The sequence below is a fragment of the Notechis scutatus genome, chromosome 3 (genome assembly GCF_049901735.1).
Source record: "Notechis scutatus isolate UNSWTSFEM ecotype Mainland chromosome 3, rNotScu1.2, whole genome shotgun sequence".
Classification (NCBI taxonomy): Eukaryota; Metazoa; Chordata; class Lepidosauria; order Squamata; family Elapidae; genus Notechis; species Notechis scutatus.
The window spans coordinates 188,225,517-188,243,170 of NC_142011.1; the positions used below are offsets into that span (position 1 = coordinate 188,225,517).

Genomic DNA, 17,654 nt, shown 5'->3' on the forward strand with positions numbered 1-17,654 from the left:
TTTGTCTGTAAGGAGAGCTTCGTTGTGCCTGGAATTAAAAGCAGATAGTATGCTGGGGAGAAATGCTCATGTGAAGCTAAAATTAATGTGATTATTTTTTTTTCAAAGGAAATAATTTTTTGTATGGCAAGAAAGGAAGAAAGCATCACTCAATGAGAAATAAATATACTTTGGTAATTCCTTGAGAAATATTTCTTATTGTTGTTATAGTGTAATCAGTAAGATCCCTGCTTTTTCTTTTACTATTCATTATAGGTCAGAATTTTAGAATCTCTGATTAAGAAACTGCAATTTAAAACTTTACTATTTTAATTTAATTGTGGTAGATTTCATGGGCAGATATATTTTGGGAAGTTTCTTACATTAACTTTCCTGTTCTTTTATATTGCTGACACGGCACAGTATTAATGTAAGATAATTTGTGATTTTACATGCTTTCCAGGTGTTAATATGAGATGTAGATCATCTGTGAGTTTATACAATCATATTTTGGTATTGATACACAGGATGTTTTTATGCTATTGAGTCTTTTTTTAAAAAAAAAAATGGAAATATAATACAGTCTGAGGTTATTGTCTATCTGTCTACTTTTGTGGCTTGCATGTTTTCTGACTGCCAGAAAGGGGAATAAAACTTCATCTGGAATATTGGAGAGGAGTTCTGTAATGAGGCATCACATTTGTAAATATTTTTGTGAAACTTCATTTTCAACAATTAAATGATCTATTTATCATTTGCATTGTACTTTCCTTCAGTGTGTTGATTATGTTTGTGTAATTCCACTGGCAAATAGCATAGAAAATGTTACTTATTTCTGTTGTGTATTTGGGCAGCTCTGAAAGGACACTCTTTGGCATATGGTTGAGGCATCTGGGGGCTGCTGGGGGGAGCAGAGCACCAGGAAGACCGGATGGTGAATGGAAGTGAAGTTAGAAACAATACTTTATTGTACAGTACTTTATTTCTTCATTGGTATTGCAAGATCCCTGTATGAGACATAGCCTCTGCAACTATGTGAATAACTATGTAGATCTCTTTGTGTTAACCAGAAATGTGTGTTTCTCAGTCTCTCAATATTCTTTTAAAAGGTTTGGTTTTTTTCCTCATTTGGTTATATAAGAAAATAAATAGCAATGAGCTGAAGGTTTCCTGGGTATTTTTTCAGGCCTTACCATGTATGTTCTATTCTTTTTTTAAGGCATAATATGAACTGTAAATAAGGTAAGAAGATACCATTTTAAAAGTTAGATAAATATGGTAATAAAACTAGAAATGGCTATTGTTCCTGAGGAACTTCTGATCCATTCTGTACGTTGCAAATAAACCTTTCTTCTTTACTGATAGCATGTAAATGCCACTATCTTTCAGTTACCTTATAAAATCAGAAATTTTATAATGTATTTTATATTTTATAATAATGTTCAAAAATTATGAAATTTCTTATATTATAAAATAATGATTTAATTCACCAAATGCAAAAGATTTGTTTTAGCACAGTTGCTAAAAGATCTTATAGAAGTAGGACAGTTTAATAAACCAATGCAGAAAGCAAAACCAGTGCAATGCAGTTTGAAATAACAGCTTTAAAAACATGTTTAGAATAACCACTTATTAACAGGATTGTTGGCATTATATATTGCTTATGCAATAATCACACACATGAACCTTTGGTTTTTTAAATCGCTATTGTGCATATTTTTCCATACAGCAGATTAAAATCAACAACCTCATCTCAGTTTTATACAATTAGTCTGGTAACTTCTTAAATTGTAAATATGTAAAGTTAAATTGAATTAACTTTATAAATTGCATTATAAAGTCTCCAACAGAAGAAAATATAGAATCTTTTAGCACAGTGAAGAGCAACTAAAATTGTATATGCTGGACTATAATAATTTATTCAGTTGAATGTACCTGCCATGATAGTCATTTGAATTAAATTTTGGATATATTTGAAATAAAAAAGATATTAAATCATAAAAAATTACTACTATTGTTATAATTATAGAAATCTACTAAGGATTCTGTTTTCAGGGTCATGTATCTCACTAAATTTTGTAAGATATACTTCTGAGCAGGCATGAGCTTATATTTTGATAAAATGTTACAAGAATCTCTGCCCATTCTTGTTTGCCAGAGAAATTACACAATGGCTATTTTTAATGATATGTAAACAGTGGAAGAAAAGAACATTAAATCAATTTAATCAACATTAAATCTATTGAGAGAACTTCTGGAGTGTCCTAGTGCACTCACAAGTAGTGCAGAATAACTAACTAATAACTAAGATGCCACCATATCACACATTTTGCCACATTAAGCACTGACACCTCTTTCTGATGTACCTGCTTCTTTCTCTGTAACATTTTTATTGATCTGGCATAGGTGAGAATTACTGCTTTTTCAAGAGTAGCTTTAGTTGCCATTTTATATATACAGGATAGAGAGAGAGAGAGAGAGTGCAAAACATCAATGAAAGGGCAGTTAGCAGAATTGCAGAATAGTGCAAAGGAAAGGAGCTAGGTGGAAAATGGAAATGGAGGGCTGGTTCAGTGGTTCTTCCTGCTTTTAAAATAGCTGCAGTTTTGTGATGCTAGGGAGTGTGTCCATTTCACTGTTCCATGTGTCAGGAAGTAGAGCCAGCTGGAAAATTCTAGGGCTGGTTTAGCATTCAGAAATGGTATGGATACCATAATTGGTTTAAGAAATCAGCCAGCACTAGCTAATTTATTCGAGTCAGGTTATTTTCTCACCACTGCAGTTGTGTGGAATCAAACTGAACCCTGATGAACCAAACTTGGACCTGAATCTTCTTGCAGCTTATAGTTGGCAACATACTGCTTCAAAATACTGGCAGTTCTATTGGCTACCAGGGTATTAAACTTTATTTCCACACCATATGATTTTATCATTTAGAATACTTTATGTGCCAATGCCTTAGTTGTTCTGAATGTTTTTACTCAATTGAAAGTAAAATATCTTATAGATATGTGGTTTATATTTGTTATTATGGCATTATCTGGAGGATGAGAAAACACTGTTGCAAATGAAATCCAATTTCCATAAAATTATAATAAAAGGGGCTTGAGTGTGAATATAAATTTAATACTAAGGCTTAAATATTTATTGTTATGAACTGTGGTATATTTATAGTATCTAATCTCTACTTCTTTGCACAGTAAGAAATTGCAGACTCATTGGTGCACAACTTTGCTAAGAGTTATCACAGAGGGTTGGCAGCAATATGCAATATTTGTCTTACAAGGAAATACTCAATCAGAGTTCAGATGAATATAGACATACTTTTTGCAATACATCTACTGTGTCCCTATCAAACACCTTGAGAAGACTAAGAAGAAATTTCCTGACAGTTAGAACAATTAATCAGTGAAATAATTTGCCTCCAGAAGTTGTGAATGCTCCAACACTGGAAGTTTTTAAAAAGAGATTGGACAACCATTTGTCTGAAATGGTATAGGGTTTCCTGCCTAAGCAGGGGGTTGGACTAGAAGACCTCCAAGGTCCCTTCCAACTCTGTTATTCTAGACAGAATAGTTGAAATCCATCTCCCAACTAAGAGTAGGGTTAGTCTGCCAGATTCCAAGCTGAGGAGTCACATTCAAGTGGTATCTCCTGAAGAGAAACATTAAATATCCACGCTGAACTAATCACTCTAAAAATTGCAAAATAAAGCCCTCATTTAAAATTATGTGGGGTAGAGGTTTTTTTACATGAAAGCAGTCTTCATTGCCATAATATAATCATTATAACATAATATATAATACATCATAAAAGCCATAAATCTTATGAGCAGAAGTCACTTCTTTGGATTGTTGAGATTGGGCTTTTTTTTTTTTTCCCGTGTATATTCATTGCAGCTATTGTGAATAGCCAAATTCTTTTTTCTCTACTGCAAAGAAAATAACTGTGAAGGCAAGAATATATTGTAAAAATATTAAATTGCTTTACATATAAAAGTGCACACTTCTGTAACTATACTATGTAAGTGTGAAAGTTGTCCATTAGGCCTGAAGAAATTGAAGAACAATGAGCACTTTAAAAAAAGTCATGTAGAGAAAGAATTCTCAAATGTCTGCATTCTGCAGAACCCTAGGTCTGCATGTTCCATGAGAGACTAAGGAAAAGAAAGAAAAAGAAAGAGAGAGAAAAAGACAGACAGACAGACAGACAGAAAAGGAAGGAAGGAAGGAAGGAAGGAAGGAAGGAAGGAAGGAAAGAAAGAAAGAAAGAAAGAAAGAAAGAAAGAAAGAAAGAAAGAAAGAAAGAAAGAAAGAAAGAAAGAAAGAAAAAGGAAAATCATTGTTTTTGAAAAGAGATTCTTGGGAATCTTTTCTTTTTTTAAACAGGTTCCATAGCCTGCTAAAATTTGAAAACTCAATATAGTGTTTCAACTTTATTCTAGAGATGTGAGAAAATTATAGCTCTTTAAATATAGATACATCGGTGGTCTGAGTTTCTGAAAGTTCTTAATTTATAAATCTTCAGCCTTCTTTTCTGGCCTGTTGACTGCAGAAATTGTTGTGTTGATAAACAGAAAAGACCATTTGTTTTGATAAACAGTTGGACAGTATCAAATGAATATGGAACTAGTTTAATACCAGGTGTTTCTACCTTTGTTTTATTATTACTTTGCATGCTAATGATATGCATTGTCTGTTTTGCCAGGTTTGAATTTATAAATGCATATTAAAGGCATCTCACCATATGTGAATCCATTAAGGCCTAGGTCTGGCCAGCTACATGCTGATGTATGCAATTGGATTCATTCTGCCTTATTTCTTTTTACAACTTACATAATACAGATTTCAACAATAAAATACAGTTTATATATTTTAATAAGATAGATATTAAATGTTTACTATCTATTGTTTACAGATACTCCTTATTTTTCTAGCAGCCTGAAATATGTTTGTAAACTGCATGTGTCTATAAATTTCCCTAGAGGACATTTGATTTTTTTAATAAACAATGATTAATAAGATAGTACCTTACAGGATTGTTAATGAACAGTGTGGCCATTGTAACCCAGGATGTAAATGCCACATCTTTCACGTTTAGTACCATATTTCAGCAATATTAAAATATCTGTCTGACGTCTGAAATGCCATTTCTCTAGTCAAATGCTACCCATACTTTTAATCCATAGTGGAATTCATCTGCAATTTAAATGAGATGTGTTTCATACTGTCCAGCTTGATGGCAAGAGAAGTAATTATCTACCATATCTATAATTCACACAATTTTATGTCCTCTCTTATTTGCCGTTTAATAAGAAACCCAAATATAGCAATGTTTTCTCATATAGAAATTATTCCAGTCATTTGATAATTTTAGTTTCTTTTTTCTGTGCTTTTTAAAAAATAATTGCTTTTATACAAGGCCTGTTTTCATATCTGCTTCTTTTTCATCCATTAGCATTTTTCTCTAAGTGAAAACAGCAGGTGGTATTTATGTAAGGAAACAGTTCATGGATGTGCATGCTTATATGTTTACCTAGCAGATTGTTTTTATTATGTTGTACACATTTATTTGATTATTTTATTGGAAATGCTGACTGTTGTATGTCTATATGTGTTTTATATATGTGCACTAGAATATATGTGCATTAGAATGTTACTTTTATTTTTGTTTCATTGTCAATTTCTTTCTCCCCACCCTTGTTTTACTTTGCCACACTCTGTTGTTTCTTTTATATTGTTTTATTTTTCATTTTAAAACTGTGAGTGGAATTATTGTCTTCCTGTCTCCATATTCAGGTAGTGTCAGTGGCTGAGTATCACCGCAGAATCGATGCTTTAAATAGTGAAGAACTACGTACACTCTGCCGACGTCTCAAGGTGCTTTCTTCTCAACTAGAGATTAGAATTTTTTTTTAATGTAGTGGTGCTGATCAGAACAAAGCTGATATTCAATTATTTTATCTTCATTACTGTACTGAAATAAGGCAACAATAATTTCCTCATGGTTGTGTTTCCGTTTATGAAGAGATGGGGTTGTTCTGATGACTTTTGACAAGGGGGTCGTTTTTAGAGCTGAACCAAACTTCTGCAAGTTCAAAGTAAACTTCCAGTAATGATGCAAGTGCTTCACTTTTTTGGTAAAATTTTGAATAGTTATATACTACTCTGTTACAAGGACTATGCAGACCTTAAGTTAGCCCATAAGATGTAACTCAGGAAAAGATCAGTGCAATTCCTGAAGACTGTGAAACCAGTTGTTGAATCTTCCTGTCCAAACTTAAGTTAAAGATTACCTGGATTCTCACACAGATATTCTTAGAAGAGTAGAAGTACCCTCCCAATACCTAGGAGGCTCAGGAACATCTGAAATTTAAGATACTTAGATTTAAACATTCAAACTCTTCCATTTTTGCACAGCTGGTTTATCACAGTTTATTTTACTACTATGAACAAAGCAGTTGCATTGTTCAATATTAACTGTTGTTAATGTTAGCTATGATGAATGAATAAAACTGCTTCAAACATTTCTAAAGTTGTCCTGTTAGTTTCATATTTGAATATAACAGTTTGTTGTGCATGTTGGTCTTGTGGTTCTACAGAAGCAGGAAAGGCATGTGGGAAAAGACTGGAATTATTGACATTTGTCTAAATCAGCCCATCCATATCAGGGGCTTTCTAGGTGGCTTGAGGCTACATATCATAGAATCCACAATCTGATGAATTCCCATGTCTTTGGAAAAGTTATTTGCAAGGCTATAACTTCACAGTGAGATGTTGGTTCCTTTCACTTTTAGCTTGGTGGCCATTGTCACTGTGTGCTGTAATGCTGTCTGTATTCCTTTGAAATCTAATGTGTGATACTAGTTCCCATCTCTATTGTATTGTTGCTATTGCCTGACTGCTCTCTGTATTCTTGGTGTTTTACAATGAGTTGTACCACCTGTATATACCTGCTTGCTCAGACTTTCATCTCCAGTTAGCCTATGAACTAGATCAGATACGTCTGGTATAGTACGAGCTGTTCCTTGTAATGTTTTGTCCTGGCAGTGATCGGTTACTTATAAATTGATTTCTCGTGAGCTCTGCAAAGATATCCAATCTCAGATTGAGCTTAACTGTGAAGTAAAAGCTTGGTGAAATGGATATAGGAAGCCTTTGCTACAAGATTGGTAGCTATTTCTGCTGGGGCCTTCCTATTCTTATACAAGAAGCCAGAGCTAACCAAAAGTGGATCAAATAAAAGAATTTTGCTTTACATGGTAGTTTGTAAATGTGCTACTGTCCTTTCTGTGTTGGCTTTCTGTTAAATGAGATCTGTATTGTCAGGTAACCCATTTTGGGAGTCCCATTTCCTTTGATACCTCTACCTGTGCTGAATCTTTATCTCCTGTTTTGTGCACAATTATTTCTGCAAATCCTCTTATTGCTTTTTCCTGTTGTAACAGCTTTCTCGTACTGTTAATCTAAGCCTCACAGTCCCTTCTCCAAGTTCAGCTATTCTCCAGATGAGCTGTTCAGAGCATCCATTGTTTGGGATGATGCTTCTGTCGCTCGTTTGTTAGGCTGGGCTTTAATTGAGAGGACGCTCCTCCTCCTCCACGGGACTCCTCCCTAGCGTCCCCAGTTTTTGCTCAGCCTTCGTGGATATAGGCAGCTAAATTTCCTTTCCCTTGGCCAGAATAGCAAAGGCTTCAAAAGGAGTCAACAAAAAGGTTTGCTTTTAAACTCTAAACAACTCCTTTAAGGCTTTTAGTTTCAATGAGTCAAGCAGCTCCCTACGATATATAACTCAAGCCAAGGGAGCTCACCGTAGCTTCAGATAATGATCTCTCGCCCCCAGGACGATAGGAGGTGATAACACCTCAGCTGCATGGCTAACAACTCACATTACGATCTTTTCAAGCCAAGCCGCTATGATCGCTGCCGCCACTACGATCGCCGGCGCCGGCGCCCGATGGGAGAGGCTCCATTTTAAAAGGGTCTAAGGCTTTTTTCTCTCCCCTGGGAACACCGTCTGGGGTGGGGGCATCAGCGCCCATCTGCCCCACCGTGCCTTTTTATTCAAGGGGAAACTCTGCAATATTGACTCCCCACAAGGCGTGGAAGTGCTGCTGAGCCGATCTAACTCATTACGCGCCTAAAGAGATAACGGCTGGTGCCATTGCAGACTCAGTAACCATGCGGTAGTGATTGCATTTTATTTCTGGAACTGTGAGAGGCTTTTCTTTCCCCAAGCAGGGGTCTTCTTCCTGGAACCCGAGAGAAATCACCTATGTGTGTGTATGTATATAGGTAGGTAGGTAGGTAGGTAGGTAGGTAGGTAGATGATAGATAGATAGATAGATAGATAGATAGATAGATAGATAGATAGATAGATAGATAGATATTCAGTTAGCCCATCTAGATCAGTACAAGTGACTCGAAGTGACTCTGTGGCCACATTGCTCCAACAGCAGCCAGATTCTATCAAGATGATGACTTACCGGAAAAGATCCCCACAAAGATGTGACTGTGGATGGAATTAGCAATACGCCAATGTATCTCTGCGGAGGTGCAGCATACTGCTCTGAACAACAGAGCGCTCCTTCTGACTGGAATTCCCTATAACTCTGGTCACTAAGCAGGACAGAGCATCCTTACCCTCAGGTATCTCTCCACAGGAGATTCTGTAGTTTCAGATATACTCCTGCAAGTTATATAGAAGAAGCAAGGGCTATTGATTGGGTGGAGCCAGAGGACTCTTGAGTTCTCCTGCTCAAATTCTCAAATTCTAGTTAGATTCGCATCGGCTCACATTAAAAGAGGATGGTTGATGCTACATCTTGACGACTAAAACAACGCTGGCATCATTTTGTTTATAAGAATTCCATGGCATTATCTGTTGAGAAGCCACTTCCCCTCACAAGGATCTCCGTGAGGGTCCAGGGGACATTTATGCCGATTACGGACCTCTTTCTGAGGTTGACTATTGGGCTTCCTTTTTCAGTTGGCAACCCTCACAGAATTCTAGCAGCACAGTAACAATGAGCACCAAGGCCTGTGTCTGTCTGGGCAGGAAGCTGTTGAGCGCCAGTGACTGCAGGATTACCCAATTGCAGGTCATGAAAGGTGTTCTCTATGTGGCCTCACAATTTGATTCCATATTCAGTCATCTAATTATGAGTTTGGTAACAGCACAACAATTTATGTTAGTAGCTGTGCGCAGATATAACAAAAATATTATCAATAATAATATTAATGATATCAATATTATTATGAATAATAACAAATTGAATTTACCAAAAAATGGGCGGGGGGAGAGCAAATATCAAGAGGATTCCCTGCCTCTGTTTATATCAGTCCTTTGAACCAGTCAACAGTCCATTAATATCTCATACACATATAGATATAGATATCTCACCTTGTGGGCTTTAGGTCAGAATCTTCAAGGGCAACCAAAAATACCCCCAGAGGACAATAAACCAACTCAAAGTAGGTAAAAACGTCCGAGAGAGACCTCTAAGGCAACAAAGGATGCCAAGAGACACCAAAATGCATTAGATGAGCATATCTTAAATTTAAAAAAAAATGCATGAGGGAGGTTGAACAGAAGTCTCAGTCCTCTTCCCCAGCCAGGCTGGGGAGCACTCAGTTCCAGAGTGCTCGCTTCAGCAGCCCATATACTAAAATTGGAATGATACAGAAAAGATTAGCATGGCCCCTGCGCAAGGATGACACGCAATTTGTGAAGTGTTCCATATTTCACCTTGCCTCCATCCCTGGATCTCTCAACGCCATCCAGGAGAGCCTCAGAGAGACCGGTTCAACCCAGGCCTTCAGCAGCGCTACTTGCCTGACAGACAGTTGTGGGACCACACTAGAATTCCTCTTCCCAGAGGATATCCCTGACAAATTGAAGGCCTGGAGGGACATGGCAACTTGAAGAGGCATCGCAACCGGGGCACAGTAGAAGTTGATGGCTAGGCAGCCTCCACAATCTGACCTTGATTCTCACTCGATTTAGTTACTATACAGAATAGACCTTCATTACCAGCAGGTACCTCCTTCAGGGGAGTATTATATAATCCAGTTACACATTCACATGATGCACAGGATGAGGGAGAACTAGAGACCAGATGGAACAGGTTGAGGAAGGGCCTACTCACAACAGTGACCAAAATCTGTCAGAGGCGGATCCCCTAAAAAGGGGGGGCATGTCAAACATTGAAGGCATTAAGCCAGACCACCGACCTTCAGGTCTGTTTCGCCCTCAGACTTTTTTCAAGTCTCTGTTGTTTTAAAAAAAAAAAAAAAAAAACTACTTCCTGCCTTGATATTCCATTTCCCCTCGGCCCAACAATCGTTACTATAAGGGGGGTGTGTGTGTCAGATGATTTAATCTTCTCCCAACCAATAATGTAAGAGGAAGTCATAACTGTCCCACAGAGGTTCTTGGACCTCGTCCAGAAACAAGGGGTCTCTTCAGTGGTGTATACCCCTCTTACAGGATATGATAGCAAATTTTTAATTTGGTTTTCTCATTCTGCTAAATTTCTCATCACCACGATAGTAGATAAAACAATAATGGCAATTATCATCCTCCTCTGCAATTCCAATGGAAGCAGAAGAGGCTCTCAAGTCAAAGGATATACATGGTTGAGTTGTCCCCATGTAGGACATGTCGATCTGATGTGAGGGCCATAAGAGCGGAGTCGGCTTCATCCCCCTTTTTTTTTACTAGATCGTCTCTCAGGTTGCTCCGCCATCTGAGGGAGATTATCTCAAATTCCAATATCAGGGCACACAAGGACGCCGCAAAACTCTATTAAATTATCTGCTCAAGCCAGGGCATCTCAGGTTACTCCTCGCCTACTGCTATGGCTCAGACATTTGCAAGCAGATATCACACAACTAATGGAAGCTTGCTTCCTCCCCAATATAGGGAGATAATTTGGTTGGTGGTGCCCTGACCTATCTCTTGATAGAGACTAGAAGCAGAAAATAAGTTCCTCTCTTTTCATAGACCCCAAAATAGTCCTTCCCGGCTTTTTGGAGGGTTCCTTCGTTCCCTCTACCAGGGACTTTTTCTCTCCAGACTCCAGGGACCGTCTGGACGCATGAATCACCAACAGTCAGATAGTTTCCGATCTGGAGATAGATACTGAAGGGGAGGGCAGAGCAAAAGAATCTCTTGAGGAACATGAAATAGAGGTCTCCGAGGCACAACATAGGCCTCACGACTGTGCCCCTATTGGTGGAAGGCTCAAGCCTTTCACGGACAGACGGGATGTCTCTACCTCTGTTTCCTGGGTTAGAGATATCAGAAGATTAGGCCTGGCTATAGAATTTCCATCCTCTCCCGGAACCTTTGCATTACTTGCCTCTCTCGGGGATCCTGTTAAAGGGAGCGTGATGGAGACAGCTATTGTTCATTTATTGAAGATCCAGGCAACCAACCTGTGGCACCGGATCAGTAAGGGCAATTTTAGTTTTAAAATGACTTAATCGGTCCATAGTTCATAGGAGGCTTAAGATGAGTATACTGAACTCCATACTTCTGACCTTCAGAAGGGGCAATTTTCTACCCTCCATTGACTTAATGGAGTCCCATCCCCACATTCCAATTAGATCCTCACATAGCAAAACTCTTAGTTTTTGTTATAATACTCAACGTTTTGAATACGTTGCACTGTCCTTTGGGTTGTTATCTGCCCAAGGTTCTTACAAAGGTTCTGATGGTTCTGGCTGTTCATCTCAGGGGAACACCTGTTAGACAGCAGTGTTATTTATATGACATTTCATTATTATCTTGTTCATATAAACAGGCAAAGGGGAGGCCTTAGCATCGGTCATCCATCTCTCATCACCCACACATATGCCATTTTCTTGCACGGGGCTACAATCTTACAGCCTCCTGTAGTGCATTGATATCACACGTGGGACCTCAACAAGGTCCTTACCGCACTCAAGAAAACTCCCTTTGAGCCCATGTAGACCATGCGTCTCCATTCCTAACGTACAAGGTGGTTCTTTTGGTTGCCATTACATCGGCCAGTTACATCTTGGATCTAGTAGTCTTGTCAGTTAGACAGGAGCTCTGTATTTTTCACACAGACAAAGTGGTCCTTAGTCCAGATCCATCTTTCACCCATAGATAGATAATTTTGGGTTTCCACAGACCATAGGAACTGATACTCCCATACATTTGTCTGAAACCGACATAAAATCTGGCACGACAATGCCACAATCTAGATGTAAGGTGAGCTTTCTGCATATATTTCAACTGCACGATGTGTGTTAGGAAACAAAGGTTCTCTTCGTTTCTTTTAAAACCACCCACCATTGGGTGCAAGACCCTTTCCTCAATGACCAGTAAGTGGCTGAGAGCACAATTCCCAAGTCCTATGAGACACAATCTCTTCCTGTACCCAGGGGCATCACTGCTCATTCAACCTGGAGCGCTGCGATGTTGACAACATGGGCCACAAGCGCCAATAGCGAAAATTTACAAGGCGACAACATGGGCTTCACCATCCCCTTTTATTTAGAAACTATTAGAATGATGTCTTTGCATCTACGGAGGCTGCCTTTGACAGGAAAGTGTTACAAAGGGTCCATAGGGACCAAGAAAAGGGGAATCTGAACCAGATGGAAGCCCTCCCATAGGACACGCCAAGCTTTGGTATGTCCCAAACAATGGATGCTCTGAACAGCTCATCTGGAGAAGGGGCGTTGGTACTTACCTGACATGCCCTTTCTCTGTGAGCTGTGAAGAGCATCCATCCCCACCCTTATACATCTGGTGAGATGCTATTCCAGCCAAGTATAAGAAAGGGTGAAGGATAAGAAATATTTCATCACTTCGACTTCGCCAAAACTGGGGACGCTAGGGAGGAGTCCCATGGAGGAGGAGGAGCGTCCTCTCAATTAAAGCCCAGCCTATCAAACGAGCGACAGAAGCATCATCCCAAACAATGGATGCTCTTCACAGCTCACAGAGAAAGGGTGTGTCAGGTGAGCCCCTTTTATGGTCCTCTGCATCAGTTCCGCCCCCAAAGCATGACTTAGCAAATATGTAACCTCACTGGTCATTTTCCGGCATTGTTCCCATCTTGATGGTTCTTGTGGATACCTGCAATGCATGGCAGACACTGCAGATACTTTTTGTTCTTTTACTGACAATGGTTTTGGAATTCCTTTTTGCTTCCTTGCTACTTTTCAGGCCAGGAAGAGATTTTGTGGTATTCAAAAAGTGCTGCAAGTTGTCAATAACAATAAAAATGATAATGATGACATCACATATTTGCTACCACAGATTTTCCATTAGTGTTAGCTAGGCCTTAAGCTTAGGTAATTTGTACCTTGTGGACCAAATTAAGGGGCTGCATACTCCATAAACCTTAAAAACTGGCTTTGGATTTGCATCCTTTCTTTGTCTTTTATTAGTTTTTGGCTGTCATGGTTTAGACCAAAGAAGAAAAGAAAAAGTGGTTTTGAAAAACCAGATAAAAATATTGAATCAATGCACATGCTGTATGAAAATATATGAAAATGAACTAAAAAAAACCATACGAGCTCTGTTCTGAGCAATTTTATGTTGTTTTGAAACTTTGTTCACATTTCTTTTTTAAAATGATAAGAACTTTTCATATCTGAGGATGGGAGTTTTAATTGAATAAAACTTGTACAAAAGAGAATGCAAAAGAGCATGTCTTGGGCTCAATGGTTAAAACACCTTAACCCCCACCCCTTAACTGCAGAGCAGCTGAAATGAGTTAAATAATAGTAGATACTTTTTGTTTTGTCAAACTGGATGTGTATTTTCAATATTGTTTCTCTCCTTTAAGCTGAGACCTTATAAGTCTATTAATATGTAATGCATTCTCCCTCCCCTCTCTCCCTCTCTCTCTCCCTCCCTCCCTCCCCCTCCCTCCCTCCCTCCCCCTCTCTTTCTCTCTCTCTCTGTATATATATATGCATATAGAAGATGGTGTATACATTATTACTCTTATATCTTTAAAATTTCAGAAGCATTTTCTAAAGCTGTATGAAATAGAACTGCTACTGAATTAATGCAGTAATGAACTATCTAATGCAGAAAGTTTAGCTAAGCATTTAAAGCCTCTACAATACTATAAGCCATGGTGGTGCAGTGGTTAGAATGCAGTACTGCAGGCTACTTGTGATGGCTGCCAGTAGTTTGATTTTTACCAGGCTCAAGGTTGACTCAGCCTTCCATCCTTCCGAGGTTGGTAAACTGAAGACCCAAATTGTTGGAGGCAATATTCTGACTGTAAACCGCTTAGAGAGGACTGTAAAGCACAGTGAAGCGGTATATAAGTCTAAGTGCTATTGATATTACTATTTATTTCAGTCTAACTAAAAAGTATATATTCTGTTTTTATTTGTTATTTTGTCAGTTTTTCTTAACTCAGAATTGGATCAACATTTTAAAATATTTTGTCACATTTTGAATAATATTTATAGTTAATTATTTGTGGAAGAAAATGCTTTTGTAGTTTTGCTCATTCTGCTGCTAAACAGCTAATATTTCAAAATGTTTGTTTTTGATATAAATCATGAGTTAACACCATATGAGTGGTTAAAAGAAAAACCTTTGAGATAATGAAATCAAGAAATCTTCTGTTTTAAAAGCTTATTTTAGCTGCATCTAGTTAAAAAATGATGAAACCCCATCTAGAAGAGCTGACATATTATGTCTGTTAATAGAAATTGGGGTGGGGGTGGGTGGGAGAACAACTGTCAATATCAAATGGCATGTGACTTATTTGCTATTGATGTGGCTGTCAAATTTCCTTATAGGATATCTGCCCTTATAGAAATCTGTCATTGGCATTTCAGAAGTACTTTAGTAACTGGATAAACTTTTCATTATTATTTAATATCTCAAAAATATATGTTTTTATCAGTAAATGTTAGTTATATAAATACTTGCTAAGTTCCTTTTTTTAAGACAACAATTGTCAAACAGCCAGATCAAATGGTATTTCTTAAACACAGTTAAAGGGTCATATTATCAGTGGACTACATAGTCTTCCTTCTTTTAATTGGTGAATCATTTTGTAAGTAGGATACCTTTTAAATACTGCCTGGAAGCATTTTAACAAAACTAATTTAAAATAATCCCTTTGCTTGTATTAGCTGTGATTAATGTTACTGATAATGAATAATTGTTGGGGCAAAGAATTATAGAACCTGTTGGAGTAGAATAATCATTCTTGCAGCATGACAAAATTTCTAACTTGTTATTGGAAACTTGTGATTATGGAAGCATAGCATTAATATTTGATTTAGGTTGTTGAAATAAACGTTCCTTACCTTGCAACTATTGGTTAAGTGTGTGTGCATTCAAGACAGATCATGTCTTGATAACTATACAGACAGATTTTCTCCAGGATAAATCTTGCAATTATTCTAAATCATTTGAATTAACCCATTTAGCTTTCAATGGAATAAAGCTATGGAGTTTTCTTATTTTACAATACAAGACAGTTCAGTAGAATGCATACTAAACATATAAAATGTTTACTGGAAATACCATATAGATTATTGCAAAATCATATATGTGTAGTAGTCCATATAGTATGGACTATAAAGATACAGCAGATAGAAATATACAGTACTTCAATTTGAGAGACACTGTCTAAAAAGTTGCAATATTCCTATTGCAACAATATGATTTTTCCATGTGATTTCTCTCATAGTTCTTTCTGATCATTTGCTCAGTTGATATACACAAGAGATGTGTTTTGTGGGAAAAGTTGATGTATTTAGGTTCTCTTAATATTACTGAACATTTAAGAGGTCTTCCAGTACCTCTAGGATAGGTGCATCAAGTAGAATACATTTATTTTCAAACAATAAAATGAAATGAGTTTTAAATGGAGAAACATTGAGTGGAGGGGTAGCCAGATCCATCCTTATCCCAGATGTCCCAGCCCTTCCATGCATGGTCTTCTCCACCCAAATCTCCAGCTGTTTCCAATTTGATACTTAGTTTTGACATTGGGAATGAGTGAAGCCAGGAGAGAAGTGATAATTTTCAATGGGGAATAGATAATGAAAGATTGGCTCAGAATCTCGATCTTTTTCTACCATTTATCAACATGAATTCCTGTCCAGTATAAGATTTTACTTACACATTGTTGCAGGGGTACACATCTTTATTCTCAGGTAATTATATTGCATTTTCATGTGAATGTATATGCATGCAGCAAGACTGCATAGATTAAGATTATAATGGTCATGTACAATATTAAAAGTAGCTTGTATTTAAAATAATTTAACCTACGGGCTGCAAATCTGATGCAAGGTTTTCTTTTCAAGAGACGTTGGTTCTGTTTGTATGAATAGTCAACTGATTCTTACTTATGGACATATTTGAATATCTTCTGTATGCCGGAATGCAAATGTATTATACTACTGCAGTATAATATTTTTGAGATCCTATTGTGATTACCTCTGAGATTCAGTTTTAATCAGAATCATATGTTACCTTAAAAAATTTTATAGGATAAAAAACGCAGTTTAAATAACAGAAATGGGTCAGACCTTGCAGTCTCACATTCTTTCAGTGATAAACATAGGAATCTGGCTTTGCTTCTAATATTAAAAACACAAGTTGTCAGGTAAGCAAAAAAAATCATTTTTACAGGATGATTGTGATAAGGAAAATTGTTTTGAATAACATTTTGAATGCTAATTCAACTTTCTCCCCTCCATGCAGATTACTACAAGAGAAGATACATATTCAAAGCAGGAAACAACTGTCAAAACCGAACTGGAGCCTGAAGCATTTCGGCCAAATCTTAGTGATCCCAGTGAACTGTTACAGTTGGATCAAATTGAAAAGGTATCATATAGAAAAAATATGGCATTCCTTTTATTGACACAGCTTTCGCATTGCAATAAAAATTGTTTCAGAAAATTGAATTGTGACAGTAATTGTTGTTTACTAAGGATATGCAAGAAACAAACATAGACACAATGTTTCAAACATAAGACACAAGGCTTGAAATATTTTGAATTGGTTAAATTCTAACATAAAAAAACTTAGAACACTTCCAGCATACAGCATATGAATGAAACTAAATGTTTTGCATATTCTGCCATAGAGAGCAATGGGAATTCAAAGAGTAGTTGGAAAAATAGGAACTCAAAAAAGGTATCCTGCTCTCTTTTTATGTCAATTTGAAATGTGTAACATTCCATGATTCATCATATTCCAGAAAACTATAGAACATTGTATTCTCAACAGTGTTGAGCAATTGCAAGAGAAAACTCCTCCAAATTGGAAGTGGTTCAGAATGTGCCACAGATAATCAAGTACTGAAACTGGTCCGTCTTATTTAGAGTAAGGACACATACTGAGGACACTTTGAATCAGTTGCAGTTCAGTAGATATAGTTCCACAAGCTATCAATTGCTCCTCGAATGGCATGATCTGAAGAAGATTTGGCATGGTCTGCAAGGAACCTTCATTTCCAAAATCACTGAGTTTTGTGTATAATCTCTGGTAATCTGTTCTGATTCCTGTTTGACATCCTACATAGTGAAAATCTGGACAAGAGCTTTGGATTTTTGTTGTTGTTGTTGTTGTTGTTGTTTTGTTTTGTGTTTTTTTGGAAATTTAATAGAAGGCATTTAAAAATTCATAGGGAAACACAAAGCATT

General features: G+C 37.2%; 1 protein-coding gene and 1 non-coding gene across 13 annotated transcripts in view; both read left to right on the plus strand.

Annotated features, from left to right (window-relative positions):
• Window positions 1–17,654, plus strand: part of OXR1 (oxidation resistance 1) — a 247,443-nt gene that overhangs the window by 221,728 nt on the left and 8,061 nt on the right. For 8 of the 12 annotated variants that reach the window (XM_087962091.1, XM_087962090.1, XM_087962094.1 and 5 more), the window contains 2 exons: window positions 5,778–5,858; window positions 16,708–16,833. In XM_087962091.1, coding sequence (XP_087818217.1) covers window positions 5,778–5,858; window positions 16,708–16,833 — 207 coding nt within the window. Of the gene's footprint in view, window positions 1–108; window positions 174–5,777; window positions 5,859–16,707; window positions 16,834–17,654 lie in introns of all 12 variants that reach the window. The other 4 variants (XM_087962098.1, XM_087962097.1, XM_026689857.2 and 1 more) reach the window with 2 other exon arrangements.
• Window positions 9,620–9,725, plus strand: LOC113430145 (U6 spliceosomal RNA). Its single transcript, XR_003373164.1, has one exon. It is a non-coding gene; the product is annotated as a U6 spliceosomal RNA (small nuclear RNA).